Source organism: Argopecten irradians, chromosome 5, assembly GCF_041381155.1.
Source record: "Argopecten irradians isolate NY chromosome 5, Ai_NY, whole genome shotgun sequence".
Taxonomy (NCBI): Eukaryota; Metazoa; Mollusca; class Bivalvia; order Pectinida; family Pectinidae; genus Argopecten; species Argopecten irradians.
Genome location: NC_091138.1, coordinates 18,447,943 through 18,475,064, shown reverse-complemented (window position 1 = coordinate 18,475,064; position 27,122 = coordinate 18,447,943). Strand labels below are relative to the sequence as shown.

The window sequence follows — 27,122 nt, the reverse complement described above, 5'->3', positions numbered from 1 at the left end:
TGTATATCCTACAACACATTAATTATTTATATCATACTTGACTGAATTTTAAATAGAAGTGTAGTGTACTATCCCAAAGTTACATACAAACCCGGAATACTAGAACGAATATACGTACCCGGCCTAAACGACACCGTTATCTTTCTAGAAGTCTTTTGAGCTACGATATTGCAGCTACTGGAAAACGTAAGATCATACTAAAATATTTTTTTGTAGTCGACCTGGATGAATATGAGTACACATTTGAACAAAAAATGAAACGGACGATACGGTTTCTTGGAGACCACATTCTTTATTAACAACTGATTATAATGGTAATGTTGAAATGTATTATCTTCATTACATAACTCAGTACAAAATGCAAATGTTTACGGCTTTGAGTACACACATGCACATGCAGACGCCATTAACGATATCTAGATAATGTCATTACAATTAGGAAATTGAGAAAGAGGGACATTATCAGTGATGCTGCCATTTTAAATCTAAAAACATGTATTTTAAAGTATATAAGGTCAAATAATGAGTATATTAACTAAATTAATTAAACACTTTAAAGTGTGTCCTTTGGAAATATTGGCCTAAACTCGCCATACCCATGGGTAAATTTGAAATTTCATATCATTTTGCACAAAACATCAGTTTAAGAATTCAACGGATATCTGTTCCAATCGATTCGTAAAGAGCAGAACAGTATAAAGGTAAGGACATATTTGTACCTGTCGGATGAGGTGCTTCAATACTGATATGTTGGAAGACAATTGGACAAGGGAGTTCATACGTCCTCCATTGGATGAGATAATAAAATGTTTTTTAATTGTTTGATGGAAACAAATACGCAACAGTAATATCAAATATTGAGTGTCATACATTGTATAAAAATACACGATTTTCACGTATTCGTGTAAACGATATAAATTCAAAGACGAATTCAGTCAAAAACGCCTCATAGCAGCAATATCCTTGTTTTGGATCGAAGTAAAAAAAAAGTAATATAGTAATAACAATTGTAATAATAATCATTTAACAAAATGTTTGTTTATCATTATCAGTCAGCGCTTCTCAGATGAAAGTTCAAAATATCAAAAAGAAGAGGAAATGTCAACTGTCTGGCAAAGGAATGACTGTAACTCGTCGAAATAAGGGTGATTGTTTTATATTGTGACAAACCATTACAAGACACATTTAGGCTCTTCTTAATCACAGAATTGACCAGTCAATTATGAGGGATAAAAGAGTTACGTCGTCTCAATAGTATGTAAAGTCACTCATATGTTGTTGCTGTATGACTGGTCAACGAGATCTAAATCCCTTCCTTGATATTCCGTAAAAATACATGATGCAAATACAGTAATTTTCTTGGCAGGCGCTACTTAGTGTACTTGGATTTCACCAAATTGACTAAGTTTTGCTTCATTATTTATAAGAGACATTGAAAGCATGGACACAAATATGATATCTTTTCCACTTTCACACATACCCTTACAGCACGCCAACTATCAGCTTGGACAAAGACATTGTAAAAACATATACATATATACCTCTTATGAGTATAATAAACATCGTTGTAGGGATAATTCCTTTTTGAGCAATCGTCCTTCTTAAAGATGCTCCACCGCCGACAGAGCATAAATGATATTCATCATTCGAACAATAATTTGTGTTTAATCGTGTATATATATGCCTAATTAACACAAAAAATAATATAAAATAATTTATTTTGCCTTTGATGCATGCGCAATCAGTACTTCATTTCATATAGAATATAGTGCCATGGAATTTTTTCGGGATGCAATTAATTATTTTTCATATTTTTAACTTTAAGTAGAATCAATAGCTCAAACTTTTCAATGGTGGCAATAGTGTAAAGTAAGTAACTTTAGCAACAGAACAAAAATATTAAATCGTCTGCTCCTGTTTTTGATAGTGAAAAAATACCATTTGTCAGCGGTGGAGCATCTTTAACAGTAAAGATTTTATCGATAATTGTGCTATTTTATCCGCTATGGCCGCTCCTATGGTCAAGACGGTTTCCCGTTACTGTTGCCAGTCTTGTCCACAAATACCTCCATTTCCTCCCGGTCAGCCTCAGTCGTTTCTTCCTTCGTCTGTAAATGAAGTAAGTATATATTATTTATTCGCTTATTCTTTGTGTTCACTTAGACGCTTTGAATTTCTTGCACATTTCATTTCCAGAATTCCAGTTTGAATGGCTAAAGAACTTTATATACCTGATGCTACTGACTTATTAAAGGGAATGTTCTTATACCTTCCTGACTAGAATAGTCTGTATTGGTAATTTTCCACACATCAGACCGATTTTAGATTTATAAATGTTCATGTACACACAGCAATACACTATACTATTCTCCGTCATTAAATGAAGCAAATAAAATAATACCTCAGTAACTTTGAATTTCGCGTCTTTATAACTGATAACGCAGATATACTATTCATATATCAAACAACAAAAGCCTAAATATTTATAAATTTAATACATGCGTGAGATACCTTAGAATAGTCCACACCAAATCGTAGAGGTTTGCGAACCTTCTCAGGTAGGAAAGGTAAGAAGACATCAAATATTGGGCACATCAGTCTAGGATCTACGGACTTGGGGTCTGTCTTCCCTGTTAAAATACACATATGTAAACATAATGTTTTAATAACATGGTATGTAAATGTTTCACTATACCTCACCGATTAGTCACAGTCGCTGATTGGTCGAGAGACGTCACGTGTGCGGGCGACAAAACATCGTGTATCCCGCTGAACGCCATGTTCAAAAATCATGTTTCCCCCATGCGGAGCCGTCGTAGTTTTGCAAGAGTTGTCGTTCGTGTAACGGAACTCTCCAAGGTATTCCGATAAACAAAAACAAAATGGAGTATGAAAGCGTAGTATGAAAGCAGACGACGCTTTCATATCCCATAGACTGAAGAAATTTCTAAAATTCTCAAGACGCAGAAAACACGAAAAAAGCGACGAAATGTGCCGTGAAATGTTTTCGGGATTTCCTTAGTGAATGTGGTAAGGACATTGACTTTGAAAACTACAACCGTGCTGAGCTGGATGAAATATTACAGCCCTTCTATTGTGGTGCACGAAAAACTGACCAAACTTATTTCAACAAGTCGGCGCTTCAGAATATCAGATACAGTCTGAATAGGCATACCAAGAAACAATGAACATGGACATCATCAAAGACACAGAATTTAGAGGAAGTGGTCAGGTATTCAAAGCTGTTACTACCGACTTAAAACGCAAAGGTTTAGTAGTGTTGACCATCATCGCCCCCCCTTTCTGAATAAGATTTGAAGAAACTGTATAATGGAGACACTCCTGTGTTTAACACTGAAACTCTTGTAGGTTTACAGCAAAAATGTTGGTTCGAGATCATGTTGTATCTGTGTCTACGAGGCAGACTATCGACATAAATAATTACTCCAAATGATATGAACATTGACAACAATGTAGTACACATTCAAGTGTCACAAAGGATTGATATTTATTACCAGAATATTGGTTGTTATTCTTGTGTAACTGTTGAAATGTTATATCTATTGATCTAATTAATAAATTAATTCAAATGTTTTTCTTCTTGTCTGTCTTTTTTCGGTATAATAAACAATTTATTGCCCTGGCGGTAGGGAGACATGAAGATTTGTTTACCCGCGGCAAGTCATGTTTCCCTCGGGCTACACCCTCGGGAAACATGACATGCCTTGGGTAAACAAATCGTCATGTCTCCCTCCCGCCAGGGCAATAAATGTATAATGTACATCATCTGATCAAATATATCATCATTGTCAAAGAACACATCAACATAATTTGTTTAAACTTCATACGGTGATAACATAGGATGTGGTACTACTTTGGATTTAATTTAAGGTCAATAGGTCGATTATAAAGGTCACTGTTAATAAAAAAGATATTTCAGAAATTTTATTGCCCTGCGATAATTTGGGAACAACTGAATTGTTCAAACTTCATAAAATGGTAGTATAACTAAGCAATAATGATAACATAACATGCCATAAATTAGAAAATGTAATTGACGGCAGGGGACGTGTGTTGCTTGCTTGCTTTCTTTATCGCAGGTTTTACGTACGTGTTCGACAATAAATATCAGCATACGGGAAATGTGTTATGTAGTTAATGAGGATGACTACGTACCTGTAGCGAAGCTGACGATGAGTCCCACACATATGACATAAAGCATAGCAGTAGCACTGTACCACAGGTAGGAAAGGGAATACAGGCGGACGAACGGATCCCTGTGAGAGGAAGAACAGATCACAGTTAAATGGACCATGCAGCTCTACGGTTTAAAATCATACCATAACCTCGTTGGCTACTCTATAGTCGTTTTCATTATTTCGAGGAGTTAAATTTCGATATATTTAAAAGAATATCGTGAAATTTTCTCTTACGTATTATTGTATAGTGAAGATCGTTACACATTGTCAAATTTTATTTAAACTTATAATGATTTCAAATTTTTCTTGTGACGTTCTTTTTAATAGTTACCATGTGGAATACTCTGTGGCAGTAGCGTTAGTTACAATCTCGACTAGTGGCTCTGTGAAGTTGGTGTCAGACATATCTCGGGTTAGGTTCCAGTTACATCCCACCAGACTGGTGGCGGAGAAGGGAGCCACCGGTGGCTTGTGGACCTGGTAACCCACGCCGATCCACAACATAAAGATCACACCGGAGGAGACAGCCGTTAGTGCGCCCTGGTGACAGCAGGGAAAACTTTAATAACTATTGATTTCTTGATTTCTTCTTTCTTTTTAACTATTTTGTCTCAGTGTATGATGAAATAGTATCTCACAAAGAATTGTTAAAGCCAATAAATCACTAAAAACTTCAAAAATGTTTCAGTGTATTAAAAAGTGGTATGGCCGTATAAGCCATTGGACCCCTTTGTAGATAAGCATTTTCCATCAGTTTGAATAGCATGCTTCTCTTATAATTATATAAATACCCGGTATGTAATTATGCAACTACAACTGCTCCTTTCCACATTCGTAACGATTTGCTAGTTTATTGTTCCTACCTTTTGATTGGCCCAAGGAAATAGGATTCCGAGGGTAAACACACCTAGAATAGGTCCGCCAAGCATACCGAACAGAGCAAGGGCAGCCTGACAAATAAAAATACATTGAAATGTTGATATGTACATTTTCAGTAAAGTCATTTGTACAGCATTAAGATGTTGTTTTTTGAATAATGATTTTAGTTGTGGATAAAAAACATTTCAGAAAATATAAGATTATATGAAAAATGCATTAAGTTACTAGTTGAGCAGGACCAGGAATATCAAAATACAGATTAAGTCTTCTAAGATATAAATAACCATGTGTAAATTATTCACGTCTCCAAATACATTTTTCTGGTTTAGAATAAATGAGTACATTGCATGTAATTTTTCCAGGTATTTTTGTTTCGGTAGAGGAACATATTGTTTACATATACATATACACAACTAGTGCCCTGACATTGTCGCACCTGTAAAACACCGCCCAACATTGAGGCCACATACGTCAGTCCGAGACAGATAAATCCGGCCACCAAAGCTGTCGGATAAAATCATAATATCAATGCTTAGCCAGAAATTTATTATCATCCATATACCATAAAATCATTAACATTATACAATAAAAGTATATATCATATCTTAACACCCATATTTGCAATACCCTATTTTGCTGTTTGTTTTTGAGAATTTGTACTTTGGCAACAGTTAGAGTTGTTCCGAAACATCGGTTTTTAGAAGGAAAACAAATCATAGCAGTGTGTAAAAGAATGATTGAAGATTTCAGTTAGACTCACTCCAATTTCTTAAATACTTTATATTTTTTTAAACTTAAATGTACGTCATTTTGTATATTATATAAAGTGAATAATATTTTAATAGTTGATTATCAGGAAATACTTTTAGTACTTCCTCCCACTTAAAATGTTCTAAAGAGTCAATTTATGTTTTGGAAGTTATTTTGTATTAATTCACGATCTGATTATTTTAATCCTGCCAGAAATTCCTTCATCTACACATCAGTGTTTCTGTACCAAGGGAGGCCTACCGATAAGTTTGGATGCGTTGGTTGCCCTTTGTTCACTGATGTCGGCTACACAGAAGACCTTGACCACATCCTCCAGCAGTACTGCGGCTATAGAGTTGAGACCGGACGATAGCGTGCTATAGTAACACATGGTGGGAGACAGTTGAGAATGTAAGCGACATTTAGAAATGCTTATTATCTCTTAAAGTTGTAAGTAAGGCTAAGGATATGATTTATACTTTTCAAATGTTATCAAAACAACAATTAGTAAATAATAAAAATGAATGAATAACACCTAGTTGCCCAGAACAAAATGTAACTGGAATAGTTTGTTCATTATTTCTATAAAATGCTTTGTTCGTCTTTTGCGTCTATATCCTTATTCATGTTAACTTGATTTTGCTGTCAGGTTCTCCAAAACGAGATGTCGGCTTTTGGCCGTTAAGGTATAGCCACAGTTATGATTAACAATTATTAACATCATTTAAGCAAATTATGATACCTAAATTATTGTTCCGTATGATGTTTATGTACTCCGTGTTTAGCTTAAAGCAATATGTTTATACCTTAGGGCCCCACTGAATATACAGGAGACAAATATTCCAGGAATGCCAGGCATCTTCCCTAACACATCCATGACAAAGAGAGGCAACAACTGAAATAACAGAAAAACAATCATCGATTAAAAATAAAACAAAACATCAAATAGACGCATAAATATATATATATCGGTCAACCTTGTTTACTCAGAACTCAAACACTGTATGCAAATCAAAATGTTCTATTAGACAAGGTCATCGTGTTCACTGTAAAGTCAGTATGTTGAATTCGAATACTTTGTTTATTCAAAGTCTCTAACATGGTCTCATCGAATTCGAATTAAGAAGGTTTGTGTAGTATTATCGAACGTGACACAGTAGGACGTAAATTTAATGAACAAATAAAAAACAAAAACAAAAACCCAATCAAATCGTAATACAGAATACGGACATCTTGACTAAAAATATTTTCATCAACACAAAAATGATTTTGTCAGAATTGCATTTTCTTTGAATTTTATACTTTTTAACAGAGTTTTAACCAGTAAATCTATGATACGCTTGATTTTCATTGCTTATAATACGGTTTTTTTAATTCCGAAAATCTATGAAACCATTTAAGATAAATATTTAAAGATACTTAAGCATAAGTATAACAAAGGAGAAGGTATGTTAAGACTCGAATATGGCCCCAAAATTAATTCTTCAATAAAGAACAACATATTTTGCCATATAACTGTTGAAAACATTTGCTCACACATTACATCCCGAAAATATCCCGCATGTGCCAATTATGTTCACTATGACGTCATCAACATGCAGTTTCCCGCCATTTTTCACAAAAATCCTTGAGTGGTTTTCTCTAAAAATGAATGTGTCCGCCTTCGTGGAGCAGAAAGAGATTTTCACACGTTGTGTATCGTGTATTTACGGATATCCATGCAAAATATAAAGTTGCTCTAAGGTGGCGGCCAAATCCATTTCAAGCCTTTTCTAACCTAAAGATGATGAATTTGACGAGAAGAGGAAAATCATCAATTTGATTACGTCATAGGTGGAGCACATCGTGTACATGGTTATAAAAAGTATTTTTTGATGAATGGCAAGTATAAGAGTATTTATTGATGTGAAATTGATGTGGATCAGAGTTAATATTTTTCGGCCTAAACAATTAAGGCCAAATACTGGTCCTATAGTTGATTAAAACATCATTGTCTGACGTGGATGCGAACCTGATCAGAGGCGTTTATTAGTCCAAACGTTTTGGGATCACATGTCCTGTAGAAGGCGTAGGCGACGGTTCCAATGAAACAACACAGGTACAGGATGACACATAATCCAGGGAAGTTAAACCAGTAGGCCCTACAATAAAGGATACGATTTTATAGGCCCTACAACAAAGGATACCATTAGGTAGGCTCTACAACATACGATACGATTAGATAGGCCCTACAACAAAGGATACCATAAGGTAGTCGCTACAACAAAAGATACCATTAGGTAGGCCCTACAACAAAGGATACTATTAGGTAGTCCCTACAACAAAAGATACCATTAGGTATGCCCTACAACAAAGGATACCATTAGGTAGTCCCTACAACATAGGATACCATTAGGTAGGCCCTACAACATAGGATACCATTAGGTAGGCCCTACAACAAAGGATACCATTAGGTAGGCCCTACAACAAAGGATACCACTAGGTAGGCTACAACAAAAGATACTATTAGGTAGGCCCTACAACAAAGGATACCATTAGGTAGTCCCTACAACAAAGGATACCATTAGGTAGGCCCAACAACAAAAGATACCATAATGTAGGCCCTACAACAAAGAATACCATTAAGTAGACCCTACAACAAAGGATACCATAAGGTAGGCCCTACAACAAAGGATACCATAAGGTAGGCCCTACAACAAAGAATACCATTCGGTACAATATAACATATAATGCTTGGAGGGGGGGGTGCGTTTTCGTGATCTTTAAATTTCATTTTCTATTGGTAGAAATCTCTTGGTTAGTTAGTCTCTGTAACCATTGTTGCATTATTACGAAAACAACGAAAGTTTCTACATACATTGCACGTTATACAGTATGAAATAAAAAGTGACATTGAAAAGGACCTATAACCTTCCTTGTAAATTAAGGTCATGTAAAATACTCGTAAGACTAAATGACATTAGGCAGACCTTGTAAGAGAGACAAAGAGCACTTCCTTATCTTTTGGATTAACATTTATATTCTTTTAATTTATTATTGTTTTAATACTATCAAATGACGCTACATTCACTATCCAAGTTGACTGCAAACTATATACGAGCATGCATAAATGTACTGTCATTAATTTTACACAAACATGAAGGTAAAAGCTGAGGGTGAACATAAACTGTATATTAGAATATTTTATTTTAAAGACTTTCGTAGATAGTAATTATAAACTAGGTCAAGCATATCCATTTAAATGAATCTACTTGACGATCCAGCAATGTTACACTCACATCTGTGCCTTCCTAAGTGTGGGACATGTGATGGCCCTCTGAATTTGGGCCTGGTTAGCACCATACACAGCTAGCCATGTAATTGCACCTCCAAATACACACGACCAGACGCTGTGGCGCACGATAGGGTCAGGGTTGAAGCTGAAAAATGTTAGGTGTCAAAATATATTCATTTATATGCAAACATTATTCTGTGAGGATTCACATTGAAAGTCCTTTACAGTTATGAATATCGAAAATTCTAGACTCTCTAGTCAATATTGGACGTATAAATCCACGAAGGCATTATAGCTTTGTTTTGGATTCATATTGAATTACCTCTTGTCCATAAAACAATTACATTCATGAGCACTGTCATTTGTTATTGTTGTGGATAATATTGTACTTATTAAAAGTCTCATATTACTTTGTGCATAACCATTCATCGCTATAATCAATAAATTCCCCAGTACACATTTTCAGAGAAATACCACCTACTCGTCAAACACGATCCTCCCACTATCGTAGGATATTTGCCAGGCTTTGGCAAACCCTCCGACCTCTATGGACCCCTGGATGAGGATTGTGATTAGGCCAGCCAACATCACGCCAACCTGGAAAGTGTCGGTCCATAGTACCGCCTTCATACCACCCTGTTATATAATAAGAATTTGTGGGTGAACATCAACGAACAAAGCTTTATTACCTAACTTCAAAGCAGACAAAAGCAAATGAAGCTACATATTATAAGTACGAGCTGAGCGCCGACACTTTGACACAGAGGCCGCACAATATCATAATGATTTGATTACATATTCTAAGCCAAGGATTGGTTTGAATTTTAACGCTCTATTAACAGCCAGGATCGATCATTTGATGACATACAAGGTTTAAGAGGTGAAGGAAAGCCAGAGTACCAGGAAAAAACACCATCAATCAACGGTCAGTGCCTGGCAACTGCCCCACATGGGATTCGGACTCGCAACCAAGAGGTATAGGGTTTATGGTAATACATTACATATTGGGATATCTTAACTATTCGCGGCCCCTAAATCTAGGAAAAAGAGTAAGACATTTATAACTGTCTAAAATGATTTGTTGTGTAGTAATCTCTTCATTACAATACAAATGTTGTGTAAACAGACATATTGGATATTTGTGATTGATATGGAGAAAACTGAAATAGCTTTGAAATGCGTAGGCGTTAGGGGTACTTACGATGGTTGTGTAGAAGATACAGACAAGTCCAACTGCCCACACAGATCCCCATAATGTGAAACCAGTTACTACAGAACAATAAAAAGAGTAATTAATATTGATATTAAAACAAGCATACGCATTTACGTATATACCTTGTGGCTTACCTACCATTTCACGTTTGAGAAATAATCAATGATGTTGAAGAGGATTGATTATGTTTACTTTTGCGGAGCGCCTGGTCGTACCACTACTGTTGTTTAAAGTGACCTCACTTTCTGATAGATAGTACAACAAGAGGCCCATGGGCCTTAACGGTCATCTGACTCATGACACAAAACAACAAAGTCACAGTATAAAGTAGTGGTTAACAATTAATATAAACAATACAAGGAACTCCTTAGTTGAATGTGCAAGTTTCTGAAATAGGTAAATGTCATTTGTTGAACAAACTTGGTAGCCCTTCATCCATATATGGTTGTAACCCATTCAAGGATTATATATGGAGTCAGATTTTAAAGCCTAATTTCAGCAAAGCTCCCATTTTTTTGACCTCCGCCGTACTATCCCCATGGGTCTTAGCTCAGTCCTTTATTAAATATGATTGTCCTCACCTAAAGTTCCCCCTTCTGAATCAATTAAAACCCATATAGACCAATTTTCATTGAGATATCGGAGATTGAACCCGAACACAAGAAGTGGGCCAGCGGCCATCTTGGAATACCAAAATATTTACGAAAATGTTTGCATGTTGTTCGGCATCAATTATAACCCCTATAGACCAATTTTCATTGAGATCAGAGACTAAAACCTTAAAACAGGAAGTGGGCCAGCGGCCATCTTGGAATACCAAAATCTTTACGAAAATGTTTGAATGTTGTTCCGCATCATTTAAAACCTCTATAGACCAATTTTCATTAAGATCGGAGACCGAAACCTGAAAACAGGAAGTTTGCCAGCTAAAATTAAGAATATTTCCCCATTTTGGGCCCCACCCCTCAGCCCTTAGGGGTCAGACCAGGCTCATTTATATAAAATATAATTACCTTTCCCCAATGATGTTTCACACCAAATATGGATGAAATCATCCCAAGGATGAAGGAGGAGTAGGATTTTAAAGCGTAAAATAAGAAAATTTGCCCTTTTGGGACCCCACCCCTCAGCCCCTAGGGGTCGGACCAGGCTCATTGATATAAAATATGATTGTCCTTCCCCAATGATGTTTCAAACAAAATATGGATGAAATCCATCAAAGGAGGAGTAGGCTTTTGTATAAATAGTCTTACGCACGGCGGACGGCGCACGACGACGGACAAAACACGATGACAATAGGTCATCCTGACCTTCGGTCAGATGACCTAAAAAGTATAGGATCGGGAGGGGGTTGGTAGTGATGGATCAAGGACGACCAAGATAATGGAGTAACCATTACTCAAAATTCTCTCCGATATCTAATGAACGCCGATATTTTATAATACTGTGGCAACCATACAATGTCGGCTTGTTGGTTTCTGCCATTATGTAGATTATAATTTATTGAAAATCAAATACGAAACTTCTCCAATGACCTTAACTTAACAATGTTCGAGAAGATATCAGCTGGTAAAAAGTATCCAGGGATTTTATCAGCATTCCAGTGACCATCTACTGCGGTGTTTGATCAATATGCTAACTTCTCATGAGTGTACCTGGTAAAATTCACACCACTTGAATTTGACCTAAATTTACATCTCGACTCCATGATGACATTTACGTAAATGTATTGTATTTTCTGTTCTTCTTTTAAATATATCCGTGTAAGTGAGTTCCATTTATTACTAAATATATCATCAGAACTTTAACTGTTTATGTTATGATAAAACCAACGAATTATATCAGATTTATTTGAAATGAACGAGTGTACTTTTCACATTGATAGGCTTATAGCGCAATAGCACACATACGCATACTATTAGTAAACTTGTTTATATAAAGCCTGGTCCAATCATATTTTATCACTATTGTAATAATAAAATGATCTCTGTGATAATGATATAGAATATATATCCTTCACTTTAATGTATTGAATGATTAACGTAAACATTACCAGCATTCATGGCTAGGGACGGGGCATACAGCACAATTGACATGTACAGCACCTGGGGAAATAAAACATATCCTATATCATTGTTCCTGTGGTTGAAATTGATGATATTTCTTATAAGTATTTGTATTTTATAAACAAATATATATATGTGATTGCATAAGAATAGATAATACAGTAAAACACCGATAGGTCGGTGTCAGCGGAAGCTGACAAAACATTCCAATTATCCTATGCGATAGACCGTACAGATTTTATTCAATAACGGAAAATGCTTTGCAGCAGTTATATATAGCAAAATTAAAGATATTATATCGTCGATTGAACTAATTAAAATACGTGTTTTTTTTCTTCAAATAAACGAACTCACCATCTGTATGACGTAGACTATGGAGATCAGCGAACGTGTCGCACTTCCAAATCTCATCTCTAGGTACTATAACAAAGGATATAGGTTTAGTGAACGAATTGAAAAACACACATAGGATAGCAAAAAGGTTATTAATGTCAAAATTGTCATACTGACATACCAAAAAGAAGTTTTAGTAATCTTTATATGATCAATACAAAAAGTACAGATGTTTGTCAAGTACATGTATTATACATCTTTGTCATTGGTTTTCAATGTTTTCCCCAGCATATTTCATAAACACTCGAACTTTTAAATAGATTTCAGACCGGAAATCAAAAGGTCGATATTTCTACCAATTATGGTACATAGAGCTTTAAAGAGAAAGACTGCACAGTTACATTGATGCTGAGGACCAAACATTGGGCATGGTATGAGACGACCTTTTGTAATCTTAAGAATTACATAAGAAAACTACAAACTAAAAAATATCCATAGTTGTATTGGTTATAGTTATAAACATACGAGACTATCAAACCTATCCGCAGTGTAAGACGTAAGAATTGTATCTGCTGCCCCTATTGCATAATCGTAAAAGGCGACTAAATTTAGGATCTTATCTTTTCTCTTCTTCCTAACTAACTTGGTTCTTCGTAGCGTCTCCCTCGACACCGCCTCACTTTTGGCCTAGAGTTGAACGTTCGCCCCTGTGAGGAAGGCTCTGGGTTCTGTCCCCTGACCGAGACACACCAAAATCTATAAAAGTGGTAGTTTCTGCTCCTGCTTAGCGCTCAGCATACAGGGTGTGGGACGACTGGTTCGCCCGTTGTCAGTATAATGTGACCGGGTGGGGTGTGTTGCTTGGTGTCTTCGGCGGCATTCTTCAGTGATATAGCACTATAAAAAGGGAAACAGTTCCACAATACAGGAAGACACAACATGAATATACTGCAGTCTCCCAAAACACACACCCCTCACAACATACACACAACACGCCGCATACATGGGAGGCCGTCCTTACATGACCATAGCTGTTAATAGTTCGTTAATTAATCAAACAAACAAATAAACTGCAGTGTAAATATGAAATATCATGTTTCAAATTATTTTCTGCAGAAGGCCATTAAAAAAAATAAATTGCATAACTTCTTGTGGATATGAAAATTCAATTATTGGACATGGAATATGTACATACATGTTGTGTGTATGAATGTTTTCATCAACTACTTTAATAGGTCATCCTTATAATTTACAATGGGGAATAGTTCACATGTGACTTAAGGGAGGAAAGTGTTCAGTGAACAAAGTTTCAAACGGGGAGTGGGACGACTGGTTCGCCCGTTGTCAGTAAAATGTGACCGGGTGGGGTGTGTTGCTTGGTGTCTTCGGCGGCATGCTTCAGTGATATAGCACTATAAAAAGGGCAATAGTTCCACTATACAAGAAGACATAACATGAATTTACCGCAGTCTCCCAAAACACGCACCTCGCACAACATACACGCAACACACCGCATACATGGGAGGCCGTCCTTACATGACCATAGCTGTTAATTGGACGTTAATTAATCAAACAAACAAACAAACAAATCCTTATCTTAATAGGTAGGCCGATGTAATGAAAGCCAAATACCAAGCCATTATAAACTAAAATAGAAGTGAACCACACACATGAACTGGGAAAACATAGGGCGGGTAGGATGGAGTGAAAAGTATATAAATAGATTTGTAACATTATCTAAAAAACTTATGAATAAAGGTTAAATCTATCTCTGATATTGTTTCCTGATATGAAGATATAGAAGCATTTATAAAGGGTTGAATTACTCTGGAGCCTACGTTTTATATCCAACGTGTCCCAACATTCCCTTCCAAAGGTCACTTTAATTTTGAACCGTTACATGTATTATAGTTGTATGAGATAAAGCAGGCAGATGATCTCTGATGTTAGAAAATAGGTCTGGTTAGTGTGATATCAAAGTCTTAGCACAACTAAATGTTTTTTCAGTAGTAACTTATTCAGTATTTAGCATGCTCTTGGTGCATAAACATGCACACACAAATAATGTGTACACGTTTTACAGTCACATCGTTACTTTCCCATATCCAGCTTTGGAATTACACACTGTGTGAAAGATCTTTAAAAGACGTGTTTTGTTACGCAGGAGTTGAAATTAACTTATGCATATAGGAACAGAGCCGAAAACCTAATAACTCTAATGTCTTGAGATACATTAAGTTTCTATTTTAGGAGGAATATTTACGATAAAATTACATATTTAGTCGCCTTTTCGGACATGCTATTGCGGCAACAATCTAAGGCCCTACTTGTAGGTTAATATTAGTATAGTACCAGTGAGCCTATAATACATTTAGTGGATAGTGCCTCAATATCAACAGTGTGACAGAGTGCTGAGATTTGTTCCTGAAAGCAGAATATTTTGTTTTGAGTATGCCAAGAAGTGTATTACAATTAAACGGTCTTTTTTTATAAAAACGTTGTATGTAGCAAGTACTTGATGATTTCATATCTGCTATTGTAGACAGGATATACAACTTATCTAAATAACGTTATATCGGATACAAGCTGTGCTTTAATTTCATCTGTATCATATGGGTGTTTTATATTGTACTTCTGGAAATATTTTGATTAAGCTACAAAATTCCCTTTAAATAATAAATCCTTTTAAATAATAAAGATAAAATGGTTGAAATATTTCATGGCATTGAATAGATGTCGTATACTAAAACAACGTCATATTCGATGTATTATAACAGACACATTGTCAAAACCCGTAATGTTTGTATATACGGATGTTTCATGTATAAGTAATCCAAATACCAACATGTACATGTATATAAAAACTAGGCGTTCAATTACATATTTCCAAAAACTTCTGATAACAGGAAATTCAAATTTCCGGGGGAAATCATTCATATATATTTATGTCATCATATTATAACACACTTCTGATCATACGGAATTGTTATCTAGCCTTCTGTTACAGTATTATTGCAGGTAGTAAATTTTAAAATGATCATCGCGCATCGTCTAAATATTTCAGTAATAAACGGGTGGCATATTTATCCATCTCACTAAAAATGCACTCATATCTAATATAGGCTAATATTTAATAACAGATTATCGGCTTTATTACATTAACATGTACATTTTCTGCAATGAAATACAAAAAAACGTTTAAAATCAGCGTCCATAAGCAAATGCAAGCACCGAAACAGCCTACGAAAAAACGAGGATATGAATTGGTTAAAATAATGATTCAGCGTTTTATCATGAATACATTGTACAAAGTTACTATTCATGCTGACTTTAGTTTTTGATTTGACCATTATACATATATGAAAATGGATTATTTTAATAGGTTTGATGCCGTTCTAACTCCTGACACACTTTCCTGTAATTAGTTCCATAGTTTCACTGCAGTGCTAACGTCTATATTTAAGCTATAGTTCGTTGGTTTGTCATAATGGGATGTACTGGTCGTAATTTGATAAGAAGCAGAGTAAATATTGGTCCTATAAGAAAATGTCAATATTCGGGACAATTTATTTCATCGGCGACCTTCAGTTGAAGATTCGTCCAACTGAATGTCAAGACTGCACTTTAAGCGAGGCATGGCTGCACATCTCAAGGTCGTTACGTAATTTTCGTAATTTTTCCTAGATATGTAAAAATGTCATTCATCACACTCCACCAACATGACGTCCGTAGCAGGGATATGCATGCCCATATGTTTAATAAATTTCAAAACAGACAAATCCTAAAGGAGGCCTGAAGTAGAATGAAGCCCTAGCTGTAATTTTGTAGCTCAAAAGAATTTTAGACAGATAATGGTGTCGTACGTACCCGGCCGAAAGGTATAGTAGGCTGGGTACGTATATTCGTTCTTAATGAAGCCCTAATCACAATGGCCGATGTATTCTATATATATACATATGGTGGTTTGACAGACAACTGTTATCAGGAACACACAGTAATCAACTTCATACTGACACAAAAGTACTTTTCCTTTTAGCTTATCTCTCAAATCTATATATCGTTACACGTGGAACAGGATATTGGAGCGCTGCCTATGCGCCTTGACACACTTACAGAGCTATATAAATCTTACCATGCATCCGCCTTTATTTTGATTATATAACGAAATCAATGTCACTCTTTATTACAACTGCAGTCAAAGTGTATCTTCACAACATGTAGGTATCCTCAAGTGCAAACATTTCAGAGCAATTTTGGCATAAGGTTTTATATGTAATGTCTTATCGACCTATATAATATCTGGGAACGCCTTCCATGAGAAGTCCCTCCCAGAAGTGAGTTACCCCCTGGAATCGTGATAACAGTATGTATTATGCCGACTCTGGCAGATTGTTTGCAGGTCGTTTCCTCCTTTCGATGACCTTATCCATAAACAGGGTCATTCACCGCAGCGTGTAATACCTAAACCCGCTGTTCGTTAACATAAAAACAACACTCTCAAAACAGCCTTGTCCTCATAGTGTGTCGTCCTTGAACATAGCAGAGCACGGCAAAGTGCAAACTACAGCGTTAAAGCTGAACGTTGTATCCGTGCGGAGAGCATGTGTTTATTTTCAAAATATTTGAGATTTTTGGAAACTGCAAAAGCTTAGTGAGGAACTGTAACACGCACGTTTTATGGTTCTATGTTCAAAACGGAACTATAAATACACGCGCATTTAGGTCCATTTCATACTGCTTTGTATGAAGTTAGAAAAACTAGTGTGTCGATCCTGTGACTTCAATACCGATATATGGTCGCGCACATTAGGTTATTTTGCACTTTATAAAGACCAGTAACTTAGTACACTATGCCTAAAGAGTAGATTTCAGGCAAAAGATATATGGTAATCAAAACATGTAACCTGACTGATTCATTTACCAGGTGGATAAACATTTTAACTTTATTAGGAAAAAGTTTTCTTGAATCTTGGAAAGACATATTGAGTTGTACCCAATCACCAAGAAAATATTCCCCTTCATATTTAGGTACATGAGTGCTAACCTCATTTATGCTTTTCTTTAGAGATATGATATTGCTTTTTGTAACAATTGTCACTATACCCCACAAAAGTTATTAATGCCGAAATCATCTACACTCTTTCTGCTATCAACTTTGTGTCAGCAACTGACATTGACCTTGATTTACCTGATATGCGCTGGTCACCCGAAGTCTATAAAATACGGGTATATAAATGTGAGCAGCAGCGCCGATTGTGAAGAAGTAGCCAAGTCCTATCCAGTAGTAGATGGTCGTAAAGTTATACATCTCAGCTGGCGTCCCTAGCAACGTAATGGCCGACATGAAACTGGCCAGGAGGGACAGAGCCACAGGGATGGCGCTCATGTTCCCTCCCGCCAACAGGAAATCCTTAACATTCTGCTTCTTTCTGTCCTTGATGGCATAGAACAACCCAATACTTGCAGACACACAGAGAAGCAGTCCAAACAGAACATAATCCACTATTCCGAAAGTATTTCTCTCTCCCGTTTGGAAGCTGTATTTCCTTTCGTCTTCCATGTTGTCTGTACAGTGTATAAAATCACTAGTTAACTATCACAAATTATATATAGGCTTATCTTTATGAGCGTTGCACTCTAACTGCTCCCTTTTCTGCAGGCCTTAAAACCTCATTCAAAATTTCTCTTGTTCTCCGTTGTGCTTCCTACACGCACCAGTTTTACGTATAAATTGCACACAGGGAAGGAAGGAAATCCGACAGCCTCTCTAGCTTCGCACACTGACCTAGTCCGCGCGGGACGCATACGGCACGAGTTATTTATTGTTTTAGAATGAAACTGAATGATCTAGATTTAAGTCAGGGGTCGTGCTAGTCCATGTAACGGCAACATTATAGAACACACCACGTGTAAGGCAACGCTGAGTGGTTTCGGTATTTAGTCCGGAGATATGTAAAGTAATTTCGCTTATCATTAGATAGCTAGCGACATGTGTAGGACACCTTGTAAACTGCTGGGGATTATACTATAGGTATCATCCGTGGTCAGAGTGTCCGTCAAAACAAGGACGATAAGAGGGTTGTAACCTAGTATGACAAGTGACGAAGGAAGAGCCTTATATCCGGGTATCTCTTCTTTAAGATTATAATCTATAGCTTATGTTATATATTCTAATAAGTGTACGGTATCTAAAGCTTTGATAGAAGGGTTATTATAGGGAGATAATAGTAGGTGTAAAATGGCTAAAATAACATTATATATATATTTGTATCTATAACAGTTGATAATATATGTCGGCGACTCTCCATGGATACCACCAAATAAAATTATCCTTATAGATATTTGTATACATTTGGAACATCTAATGGCCAATATGATTCAGCGCAATGATTATGTGTTTGTTTATTTAACATATTTACAGTTCCTAAAGTCATGTGCTTATGAAATGACCATGAATTGCCATCATAAACTCTATTTCTTGTAAAATAAGCAGGTAACAGTGATACCAAACTCTTTATGGGACGAAGCTATGTGGCCCGTCAGTATTCATCACAGTATAAATTCATACATCAGTCATATGAATTTCCATACCATCATATCAGACACGTAGTGTGTACATACAGTTAAAGTTATTTCTCATGGAAATAAGCAAATCAAATCCTTGGAGATAAATTTTAGTAGACGTGAAAGTGCATTAAGTCGAATGCTGTAATTAATGAAAAAATCCGACAATTATGATAAAAACAGACCAAACTGTTTTGAGAGTTACTGTTAATTAATTAGGTCAAAGACTTAAGCAAGGAAACATGATTACTGAAAATACAAACAAACGTATGCTAGCCATTGTAATCTTAAAAAAAGAATCAAATTAACGTTGGTTGTTGCCTTCCAATGACCTCCTCACTTCTGCTTAACAGCCATAGTTCACCGGGGCTAATCGTACAAACCGGGCTACGCTATTTACGCTCGTAGAAACGCTTCTTTTACATAGAAAATGACTTACGGCCAATAATCCAAATATACAAGGTATCTACGGAACAGCAAAGTGTTTCACCAATACTAAGAAGCAAAATTGATGTTTTATTGTATTATATTTTGTCCTGTATTCCGTGCATAGTATAGCGGGTATCGTTAAAAAGTGTGAGTTTTGTCATATATTCAAAGAAATGTAGATATCTAATCGAGAGGAAGGGATGAAACTGGATTCAGTTCAAAAATTATCACAGATTTCAATGATAATTTGACTTATTCTAGTTGAATGTTACTAATATAACTATTTTTCTTAATTACGCATGCGAAAACGCTGCAGATTGGTATTGCTGTACGCATATGGAACATTCAAAAATAAACATGACAGTGGTGATTAATTCTTGAGATATAATTACTTCAGTTGAAAGTCATTTCCGTGAAAACAGCACGAACCTTACGTCAAATTGAATACGACGTTTCGTTGAGGTCTCGTTTGACAGTTTCAAGTTCTAATATGCTTATCATTCATGTTAAATACTTCATGCTTAGAATGTGGTTGGCTCACAGAGAAAAAACCCAGAATGTTCCCCAAAACTTTAATTTTGATGTTCACAGTTTTGAACTGTTTTCAGTTGACTATATAATCAGAATATAGGGTGAATTACAATGCGAAAACGTGAATTGAATTTATTCTTTATACACTATTTCAATTAAAAACTGTAAATCTTTACTCAGATTCTACTGAAAATGAGAAATGATTTAGGAACTATGACGTATCCACTGCCTTGTATGTTGTATATTGTACACCGACTAGTGTTTTCGCATGCGTAATTAGGAAAATATAGTTATAACAGTACCATTCAGCAAGAAAATGGCACATACTCATTGCAACATTAGATAATTTTATGACCTAAATCCAGTTTTAGCCCTGTTTCTCGTTTAGATATATATCTGTTTGAATATATAACAAAAATCACACTTTTTAACAATGATATGGCATACCCGCTATACTGTGTGCGAAATAAGGAAAAAGTATAATACAATAAAACATCAATTTTGCTTCTACGCATTGGTAAAACACTCTACTGTTCCGTTGGCAACTTGTATATTTCGATTCTTGGCCGTGAGTTGAACACCGACGAAATATTTATCACGTACGTTCTCCCAGACGACATTTTTCTATGTAAAAGAAGCGTTTCCACGAGCGTAAATAGCGTAGCCCGGTTTGTACGATTAGCCTTGGTGAAGTTTGTATTCTATTAGATTATATGGGCCATAAATGGGTGGAAGTTTTGACGTGTTATCTTTTCTTAAGTAATAATTAAGCTGTGAAAATCAACAGACAGCCAAACATTGATGATGCCATGTAAACATAGTTACAACACTGAATTTATGCACTTTAAAATTCTTACTTGTTATGCCTTATGTATGTTTAGATGGAACCATACCTGCAGAAATCACTTTACAAATACCAATTACACTTTAATGAACTACACAACTTGGCTTCATGGTCTGACTGCATGCACTCATTTCACTGTACTGTTGATTTAAAAGTTATTAATTTCGGCAGTACTGCAATCTCTAATTTGTACTTATAACATTAAAACCTTTTCGTGGTGAAGAACATATCAAAAGTTCTTCTTGATACGTGGGCATGAAGATTAGGAAGGCTTAGAAAGAAAAGGGTTTTAAGTAAAATCTTAGTAAAGCGTCCTATGTAGACCTCTCCTTTTGGTCAACTGAGTTCCATTATTGGTGTGAACCGTTTATCAATTATATATCAAGTGTACTGATATTCGACAGCTGTGGAGGAAAGTGAACGCGCAGAGCTGACACTGGAACGTACGCACGGATATAACAGTTTATCAGATTCAATTTGGGGTATAATTCTTGTCACAGGTAAAACAAATCAAAAGGAAGATAGGGTATTGTTTATTTGAGGTGGCCATGCGCTTTAACATTACTTGTTATGTGTTGATAGATATATACAAATAAATCTGATTAGGAGCTGGCCGCGAAAACAATTAATCGTACTTTCATATAAAATATTTATAAACCTGAATAATTGAATACCTTATCTAGGGCCTTATAACTCATAATGTGTTTACGCATTTGGAGTTATCCCTCTTAAACACCAAAAGTGTTTCGTTTACTTTTCTATTCACATACAGAAATGTATTTCACCGCAGCAGATGTATTATAATTGATATTTATTCCTATGTCACAGGTCGAAAACAACTAGGCTTCAGTAAGCCTACGGAATATAAGCACGATGACAACTGCGCTTGTACTTTCGATTTTAGATTCGTAATATGTGATAACTTACAAATTTTGAATAATTTGGATATAATACGATGATCTGGAAATTGGTTTTTTTTTAGGAACAACCATCTCGTTACTCAGCCTCCCGTGTATATGGTGTCTTGTTAGATTGAAGTGTGCTGCAGGTAGGACTTTTTAAAAATTTTACCTGCTGCCCCTATTGCATGATAGTAAAAGGCGACTAAATTTAAGATCTTATAATTTTCTCTTCATCCTAACTTAATTTGTTCTTTCTAACGTCTCCCTTCATACCACCTCACTTTTGGCCTTCTGTTGAGCGCTCGCCAATGTGAAATAGACTCTGGGTTCTGTCCCCTGGCCGAAACACACCAATTCTATAAAAATGGTAGTTTCTGCTCCTGCTTAGCGCTCAGTATACAGTGAATAGGACGAATGGTTCGCCTGTTTTCAGTATAATGTGACCGGGTGTTTTTCAGTTCTATTCAATTCTTTTATTTCCTGAAGTTTACAAATTATTGGAATTGTAAGACATACCAAAATACACGCACACACATATGTTTATTATACAATCACATATTAATAAGTACAATATCAAAGACAAGTTACAATTCTAATATACATTGAAATCTTAAATTTGTATTTGTCCATCGGAGTTGTATGAACATATTATATGCAGACACTTCGTATGATTTAAAAATGACCTCAAATAATACCAGTTTACTATATAAAGGCTACACAACTTACAGGTTAAGTATACAATACTAAAATAACTATACTGAAATTATTGGAGGCGGGATGGTATTTTCATGGCCTAAAATGTAAATTTTGCTAATTTACGTAGATCACTAATGTTTTCGCAACATAACAATTGTATCAACTTGTACATAGATGGTTTATGCCAATAAAAAGGTTTTACACATTTCTTTCTTAAATCATGATAATTTATACATATCAAAATAAAGTGATATTCGTCTTCAACATCTAAATTGCAACCAGGGCATAGTCTAAATTCTCTCGCAATATTGATATATATCTACCTGTTTCGATGGCCAAATTATGAGCAAATAGGCGAAATTTGAATAAAACAATTCGGTATTTAGGAGGTGTATATTTGGTTAAATAGTATTGTATAGTAAAATGATTCACAATATGCTCATATGATATGCATTTTGAGGAGGAACCCAATAAGCCTCTCAAATGTTTCACTGATATAGCACTATAAGAAGTGCAACAGTTCCACTATACAAGAAGACATACGATGTCAAAGGTGAACATTAAGCCAATATTAGAGGGCAAAACGGTAATTTCTATTCATCATGTAAGTAGGACATTGTATTTAATTCCTACCCCTACGTACATCAGTGACATATGCGTGGCAGTTTTATATATGGCTTAGTGATACTTAGTGGTATGCTTCGTTACAGGTTGGACGGCGTTTTTGGCATCAATGTAACAAACTGACGCACTATTGGGGGCAATTTAGCAATGCATTTTAACAATGCATTGACGTTATAGCACTGACAAAAAATAACAAGTAGCAACTTGCATTATCAGGTACGGTACTTCATTAATAGCGTTACAATAAACGAAGTCTTGATATAAATTAGGCTTGCTGAAGCCGCGTCGAATGGAAATGATAGTATTATCATGAAAACATGTTTGTACAGTACACATTGATAAAAACGTTATCATGGCAGCAACAAGTACACTGCTCCCCCTTCCTGTTCACGTGCTTGTAACGTGCAACTAGATTTATCCCCCTTGCTATATAAGACGTTTCTGTTTCTATGCTTTTGCTTTCTTTGAAGATTTTCATTTTTAAATGTATAAACTTTAAATATTTTAGGACCCCAAAGCTGTTATATGTGCCATAAATGAAACTTTTGATAGTTATTTTTTTCTTCATTAATATATTGAAAGCTAAATGAAATAAGCTGTTGTCTAAATTTACACTCACAAACATTGTATTATTCTTTATTCTTATTGAACATTAGTGACGCAGACTTTTCACAATGTGAAGTTCTTGTTGATGATACATGTATTCTTTTGCATGTTAAGATAATTTTTAAAGAAATCTGTTTTGAGGGGTGTTTACACGTTTTATTCCACAGTAGATATCGATGTAAATATGAATTTTGACAATAATGTCAAGTTTCATATTAAAGCAAAGGACTTGTTTGAAAATATCAATATACAATGATAACTTTGAGTGTTGTGTAACGCATGAACACATTCTTTAATACATGTATTAAGACAACTCTGATAAATGCTTTATCACACATTAACATGAATTTGGAAATCAAAGATCTAGCTGTCATTATTTACACCGTTATAGATTCACGGGAGCATATAAAACTCGACCATTAAATCGTTATGTCAGTGGGTTCGAATAGTAAATTTTAATGGAATCTCAGAAGGCACGATCTATTTGTGTTAAATTGTACTGATAAAGTAAATAACGCAATCTGAAAAATGATAAACAATATTATAACTTAACGGATATTTTGGAAGAAATATTTCTCTTATTGATTAACTAGGTTTATTGGCAATTTGCTTATTAATTCATTTAATGACAGCTCCAACAGATTCTTATGTAATTATGATGCGTGTGTGACAATAATGCGTGTGCGATTTTGTAGATTATTATTATGTGCGTGTTTGATAGGGTAAATTAAAACAGTACATCATATCTAGTATTATAATGCACATTGACTTTATACTACATATATTGTGTTGCTGTTTATTTTTCAATATATATTTTAAAATGGTGTTTATGACCATTTGCTCTGTTTACTGAATTTTATTTTTTAATGTATACCTTTTACTTATATTTTAATGCATAAAATAAGTTGAGAGGCAGAAGCTAAAATACATGTTCAAAATAACAGTTCTATCTTGGTCAATTGTACGTTTTATTTACCTGATATACACTGGTGATACGAAGGTTGTAGAAGACTGGAATGTAGACATGAGAAGCAAGTGCTAAGGTGAAGAAATAGCCCGCTCCGATCCACCAGTACATCGATGTGAAGTTATACATTTCTGACGGCGTCCCTAGCAACGTAATAGCCGACATGAAACTGGCCAGGAGGGACAGAGACACAGGGATTGCGCTCATGTTTCCTCCTGCCAGCAGAAAATCTTTAAGATTTTGCTTCTTTCTGTCTTTGATGGCATAGAATAATCCGATACCTGCAGATACGCATAGAAGTAATGCGAACAGTACATAATCCACCACTCCGAACGTATTCTTCGTTCCTGTCTGGAAACTGTATCCTTCATTGTTATCCATGGTATGATTCAGCAGATTGTTTGTAAATATTCACGCGTCAAATATATAATTCTATCTCATTTCTAAGTAATTAGAAAGTAACGGTTTAGGCACACATGGGGTATGTTTGCTAGTGTAATCGGGACTAAGGCAATAAGTTACTTGCGCGCGAATGTTACCTATCCACGTGGTTTAGATAAAATGTATGTCACTGTACTAAAACCCATACAGATAAACGCACGAGAAGGGACTGAATGTCAAAGTAAATAAGACAACATACCGATCTGTATGCAGCCTGCTGTTATGTACCTCAGTCATAACAGCATATCAACTATATACACTTGGTACTATAACCGATGAACTTATATACAAGTACCCGTTCAAAGGAAAATATCGCTACGTATCATGTATTGCGTTAACAATGATTACCTTAGTCAATTAAATACAACGAAATACATCACAAAGTTATAAATAAAAGTATGAAAAACAAACAACGGAACACTATATTTGTCATGTAGACATACGTTTGGCAAGTCTTGTGCCTTATAATTACAGTAACAGTCAACACGTAAAAACAAACACCGCGACACTCTAACCATGACATTCATTACCTCGGCTATCTGACCTTGGCCTCGACGGTCTACGAGTGCCTACGTGTGATAAGACAGACCCCAGTTTAAGAAAAATACAAGTTTTGTTCCAATACCTAAATAGGTGTGATATGTTACGGGCTTTATTGTCCCATCAAAGACAGTGTTATAGGAACATCTATGGAATAGACCAAGAAGAGCTGGGAACATTAGTTTGAAAATGACTCTTACTTTGATTGTGTTGTGGACAAAGAGCGTTGATTCTCCAGGCGCTCTTCCCGATATACTTCGTTTGTAATCGATCTCGAGTTTGAATAATGACCTCTGACGTCCCAATTATTTGCGTATTTGATACAATAATTGTAGTTTCTGTGTATATATAACAAGGAAATTAAATGCACTCAAATAAAACATGATCAGGTAAAAATATTATTTAAGTGATATGTGGATTCATAACGAAATTATTTTAGAAGCCACCAAAAAATTCAAAGTCCAATTGGAAATGTAGAGCACTTGGATTGTCACTCTGAAATATACTTAAGTTATGTAGATTCGTGGAAAATTTATTTAAAATAAAATTACACACCGCCAGACCTAATCATACCAGTTAAATCATACAAATATACACTAGTTTAACTAATTGTCCCTCCAACATAGACATATGGGATCTGTGCACAATGTGAACGAATCAACACACACAAATCATTTATAATCTGGTCGTCACATTCAAACAATGCAGAATTTGATAACTGATTGAATCGCCCCACTCAAACACACGGTACCGATACACACGTGTATTGTCGATGTAACATGCTGTTTGACAATGTAACGCATGCACATGATGAACCTGCATCCATTTACATACGTATGGTTCCGTCATTGCTCATACACGTGTTAGCCTTGCGGACAGATAATATGCTTTGTGTTTTGCGCTCTCAGCATATTTCCGGGTAATTTCATTCAGTGCATCTATGACAAGCATGCCGATGTCTGTTGTCTCACAATAAACGTCGTCCTGTCTCATTACCCTTGGTGTGGATGGGTATACGAGTACAAGTTTCCTTTACTGTTTTGTGGTTTATAATGATACATACGTTATACCTATGATACAAATGTTATTAAAATATGATTTTGTAATTGATGTTGTGAAGCAGGTTTTTGACCTAACATTATCTTATTTACCCCTAAAAATTCATAATGAACTCTTCCAGCATTTAAATTGGAAGAGTTCAAATGTTTTTCAGGGGTGAATGAGTTATAATCAATAGTTCTATAGACGTTAAATTATCACGAAC

General features: G+C 35.5%; 1 protein-coding gene across 2 annotated transcripts; it reads right to left on the bottom strand.

Moving 5' to 3' along the window:
• Nucleotides 1-272: 272 nt before the first annotated feature.
• LOC138323098 (sodium-coupled monocarboxylate transporter 1-like) lies at nucleotides 273-26,995 on the bottom strand. 2 transcript variants are annotated; one of them, XM_069267445.1, is made up of 15 exons: nucleotides 24,887-26,995; nucleotides 12,736-12,801; nucleotides 12,369-12,420; nucleotides 10,304-10,371; nucleotides 9,584-9,738; nucleotides 9,107-9,247; nucleotides 7,840-7,969; nucleotides 6,635-6,723; nucleotides 6,090-6,205; nucleotides 5,515-5,582; nucleotides 5,063-5,149; nucleotides 4,531-4,739; nucleotides 4,177-4,277; nucleotides 2,512-2,630; nucleotides 273-2,108 (listed from the first exon to the last, which is right to left on the bottom strand). In XM_069267445.1, exons 1-15 carry the CDS (start codon nucleotides 25,256-25,258, stop codon nucleotides 2,022-2,024), a joined length of 1,860 nt encoding a protein of 619 aa, XP_069123546.1. In that variant the 5' UTR covers nucleotides 25,259-26,995; the 3' UTR covers nucleotides 273-2,021. The 2 variants fall into 2 exon arrangements, with proteins under 2 accessions (XP_069123546.1, XP_069123545.1); XM_069267444.1 differs by lacking the exon at nucleotides 24,887-26,995 and adding an exon at nucleotides 17,903-18,698.
• Between the last annotated feature and the right edge of the window lie 127 nt (nucleotides 26,996-27,122).

What these genes read in the sequence shown, in the direction of transcription:
- LOC138323098 (XM_069267445.1), bottom strand. Translation starts at nt 25,258, where the DNA reads ATGGATAACAATGAAGGATACAGTTTCCAGACAGGAACGAAGAATACG. An exon ending in TGTTGGGCGGTGTTTTACAG is followed by an intron (nt 5,150 to 5,514) that starts GTGCGACAATGT and finishes TTTATTTGTCAG; the next exon opens with GCTGCCCTTGCTCTGTTCGG. An exon ending in TTGGTGTGGACTATTCTAAG is followed by an intron (nt 2,109 to 2,511) that starts GTATCTCACGCA and finishes CTTCATTTACAG; the next exon opens with ACGAAGGAAGAAACGACTGA.